At 35.4% G+C, this 4,454-nt stretch overlaps 1 protein-coding gene across 2 annotated transcripts in view; it reads left to right on the forward strand.

The window, feature by feature from the left end:
- Positions 1-1,397: 1,397 nt before the first annotated feature.
- The window catches only part of stum (stum, mechanosensory transduction mediator homolog), a 21,324-nt gene continuing 18,267 nt past the window's right edge, over positions 1,398-4,454 (forward strand). For both annotated transcript variants that reach the window (XM_016523733.1, XM_016523741.1), the window contains exon 1: positions 1,398-1,659. In XM_016523733.1, the coding sequence (XP_016379219.1) occupies positions 1,491-1,659 (169 nt within the window). In that variant the 5' untranslated portion in view covers positions 1,398-1,490. The remainder of the gene's footprint in view (positions 1,660-4,454) is intronic.

A 4,454-nucleotide genomic window follows, 5' to 3' on the forward strand; every position in this document is an offset into this window, starting at 1 on the left:
TGTAAATTTCCTACTGTAAATATATCAAAACTTAATTTTTGATTAGTAATATGCATTGCTAAGAACTTCATTTGGACAACTTTAAAGGCGATTTTCTCAATATTTTGACTTTTTTTGCACCCTCAGATTCCAGATTTTCAAATAGTTGTGTCTCGGCCAAATATTGTTATATCCTAACAAACCATACATCAATGTAAAGCTTATTTATTCAGCTTTCATATGAACGTTCAGATTATGTATAAATCTCAATTTCGAAAAAAATGACCCTTATGACTGGTTTTGTGGTCCAGGGTCACGTATAGGCTACTATATTTATACTTACTGATTATTGTAGCCTACAGTATTTTTATGCAATGTGAAAAAATTTAATGTATAAAGAAATTAAGATTTTACCTTTTGCGTTAAAGAAACTCATACTGGTTGACTGAATATTCATCTTTGCGTGAACGAAAATGCTTTTAAATTCTGACAGCGAAACTACTGTTTTACCGCCTTTGAAGACACTGAGCATAAACATTTACTGGATATCAGTAATATTTCAAACAATCGGGATAATCCAGTTATAATCTGTCGATTTAGTCCGTTAAATTCACCACTGTGCCTTTAAATCTATTGTGTAACGATCTACTATCACTCACTGACACAGTAGTAAGTGTGACGCCTACCGTTCACTGCGCGCACTCATTTCAACATAAAGCTTACGCTCGCGCTGGAGCTGCGCCTGATAAGTGTCCAGTACAAACCAGAACAACGATTTCAAGCTTTGTAAGTAGTTTTAAAAATTGGGAAATGGACCAGAAAGACACAGAAATGAACGAAAAAGGAGTTTCTTCTTCTACCAGCGGAGTTGTTGTTCAAGTCAGGGAGAAGAAAGGAGCTTTACGCGCTGCCATCCCCTATATGCCTTTCCCAGTAGCTGTCATCTGCCTGTTTCTCAACACATTTGTCAATTTCGAAAAAAATGACCCTTATGACTGGTTTTGTGGTCCAGGGTCACGTATAGGCTACTATATTTATACTTACTGATTATTGTAGCCTACAGTATTTTTATGCAATGTGAAAAAATTAAATGTATAAAGAAATTAAGATTTTACCTTTTGCGTTAAAGAAACTCATACTGGTTGACTGAATTTTCATTTTTGCGTGAACGAAAATGCTTTTAAATTCTGACAGCGAAACTACTGTTTTACCGGCTTTGAAGACACTGAGCATAAACATTTACTGGATATCAGTAATATTTCAAACAATCGGGATAATCCAGTTATAATCTGTCGATTTAGTCCGTTAAATTCACCACTGTGCCTTTAAATCTATTGTGTAACGATCTACTATCACTCACTGACACAGTAGTAAGTGTGACGCCTACCGTTCACTGCGCGCACTCATTTCAACATAAAGCTTACGCTCGCGCTGGAGCTGCGCCTGATAAGTGTCCAGTACAAACCAGAACAACGATTTCAAGCTTTGTAAGTAGTTTTAAAAATTGGGAAATGGACCAGAAAGACACAGAAATGAACGAAAAAGGAGTTTCTTCTTCTACCAGCGGAGTTGTTGTTCAAGTCAGGGAGAAGAAAGGAGCTTTACGCGCTGCCATCCCCTATATGCCTTTCCCAGTAGCTGTCATCTGCCTGTTTCTCAACACATTTGTGCCCGGACTGGGTGAGTACGAGGAGGAGAGTCGCTCATATACACACAACCACCTGCGAGATATAACACTGTATCTACACCCGAAATAAACTGCATTTCATCAACAAGTTCTTTCAGCGCGCGCTTTAAGTAATTAAAATTTGCTTTGAATCTTACATTCTCATACAGTTTAAGTATGTACTACATAAGGTGTATTATATTGCTTATACTTTTTGTTTATGCTTTCCAATTGCGATTGGAATGTCTAAATACTTTGAGCAAGGCTTATTGTATTTGTTTCTAATTCATTCATGCATTCCTTAATGCGTTTTTATGTTTTGGTGATATTTTTGTAAATGGGTCAATTACGTGACGTTATTTTTTTTTGTACCTGTCTATTACTTTCCACAACAAAACATAAAAATGCAGTTCATACAGACAAATGGATCCACCTACATTGAACATGTTTTTAATTTCTGAATTAAAATCTATTTTTATGTGTTTGTGGGGCATGAAGTCAAACATGAGGGTGGTACAATGATGAAAAAGTCTCATCAATAGGCTGAAAATCTCAATAGGATGAGCTTTGAGTAGGTTGGCTAACCTTGTGTTATTATTGTTTAGGAAAATAGATATTGAACCAGTTTTGGTTGTATAAAAGTGGCACAAGCAACATGCAGAAAGCAATTTTTTGTCATGTGAAATTATATCATGAATCATGTAGGGCTGGGCGATATGGCCAAAATTGATATCACGATATATTTCTTAATTTCGGTCGATACGATATAATTCCGATATCGATATGAACATTATTTATCTGAAATAGAAATCTTTTGTAACATTATAAATGCCTTTATCATCACTTTTGATCAATTTTAAGCATCCTTGCTAAATAAAAGTATTAATTTCTATAATTTCTTTCCCAAAAAAATAATAAAAATTATACTGAATGGAATAGTGTATAATGTTACAAAAGCTTTTTATTTCAGATAAATGCTGATCTTTGGATCTTTCTATTCATCAAAGAATCCTGAAAAAAAAATGTACTCAACTGTTTTAAATATTGATAATCAGCAAATCAGCATATTAGAATGATTAGAAGGATCATGTGACACTGAAGACTGGAGTAATGATGCTGAAAATTTACCTATGTATGATCACAGGAATAAATTACATTTTAAAATATATTCAAATAGAAAGCAATTTTAAATAGTAAAAATATTTCAACATCTTACTGTTTTTGCTATACTTTGGATCAAATAAATGCAGCCTTGGGGAGCAGAAGAAAATTTTTAAAAAAAAAAAAAAATCTTACTGTTCAAAAACTTTTGACTGGTAGTGTAGGCTGATTATTCTTATAGATTGAAACAAATGTGCTTCAGCCAGAAAAAAGGGTATGAAAAGTGCTCCGAGTCGCTGCAGAAAACAAAAAAATTGAACAACAACAAAAACTGGAAATGTTGCTGGAGACGGGCTTATTTAAAATGAAAACTCATTCTCTGCCAGCAGGAGGCGCTTTTAGAGTGATAAAACTAGCGGTTTCTCCAGTAACGGCTGTAATCAAAGCAGCTCCGCTCATGAACGCTTCTTTATCAGATCAAATGAAAATGCCATCGAAACTTTTCTGAAGACAGTCAATTCCCTTCAGAGATACATTCATATAAAACACCCGCGCCGTGTTATGATTTTGAAACGTGCAGTGCTCATGTTTATTCAACGAAGTCAAACGGCACAAATAAATCAATGTATGGGAAACTGGTAATGTATATCGAAATATCGGAAATGTGTTTAAAAATCATATCACCGTTATTGAAAAAAATTATATCGCGATACATATTGATATTGAATTATTGACAAGCCCTAACTTAACGGCTAGAGAATCCCCATAATGCACTGTGAGAGTCGCACGCCAAATGAATTCCCACGTCTCACCAGAAGACGGCGCCCACAGCTAAATCATCCATTCATTCATTTTACAACGCGCTCGTCCACGGCGTAATACAGCGTATACAACACAGCTACAAATTCATTGTAAATTCACTATTAAATTGTTTAACTAGGGTTTATACATAATTTCCGTGACAGAGTTTGAGATAAATCCTTTAATCTTACTACTCGAGCTGCCCGTTTCAAATGATTATTAAACAGCAAGCAAGCTATGCAAAAGAGGGAGTCCTTCCGGTGCACTCAATGTCCGAATTCACTCAATCGTTTTCATTCACTCCTTCAAGTGAACTGTATGAGTGGACTAATGTAGGGAATAGTGAATGAGGGTATAGGGGGCGATTTCGGATACAGCCTTTGTCCTGCCGCTAAATGAAGTGTCATGCCATTCCAATCAGATTGTTTACAGCTGAAGCTAATTTGTCATTAGCTTCATTGTATTCTGACACATGCTTGTGTGTGTGCATGTGAATACAATGGTGTTTGCCTTACAAACTATTTTCTATGGACATAACATTGAGTTATTCTTATATAGGTCAATATTTATTCCCATTTTGTCTGTAATGTTATTTTTAGTAACGTTTAAGCAAAATTCTGCCATCGATCAGTGGTTTAGGTTTCCATCTGGAAGGGAAAAACCTTCTTTGTCATTCAGGTAACAGTGTTAATAGGTAGTGTTTACAAATGGCAGTGTGTATTTGCAGCACACTGTATCATGGCAACCTGGTGATGTCAACCCTGCCTCACATCATAGAATGAAAACAGTTGAAAGATTGTCTTGTGAAATTTTTTTTTACAAGGTAGACGCCCAGCTCTTTTCCACATGGATGAGAGTTCAGCATGGTTCTACTAATAGCTGCTTACTGTATGTGTTATTTATATCA

This window comes from Sinocyclocheilus rhinocerous, unplaced genomic scaffold, assembly GCF_001515625.1.
Source record: "Sinocyclocheilus rhinocerous isolate Xijiao unplaced genomic scaffold, SAMN03320098_v1.1 scaffold1874, whole genome shotgun sequence".
NCBI lineage: Eukaryota > Metazoa > Chordata > Actinopteri > Cypriniformes > Cyprinidae > Sinocyclocheilus > Sinocyclocheilus rhinocerous.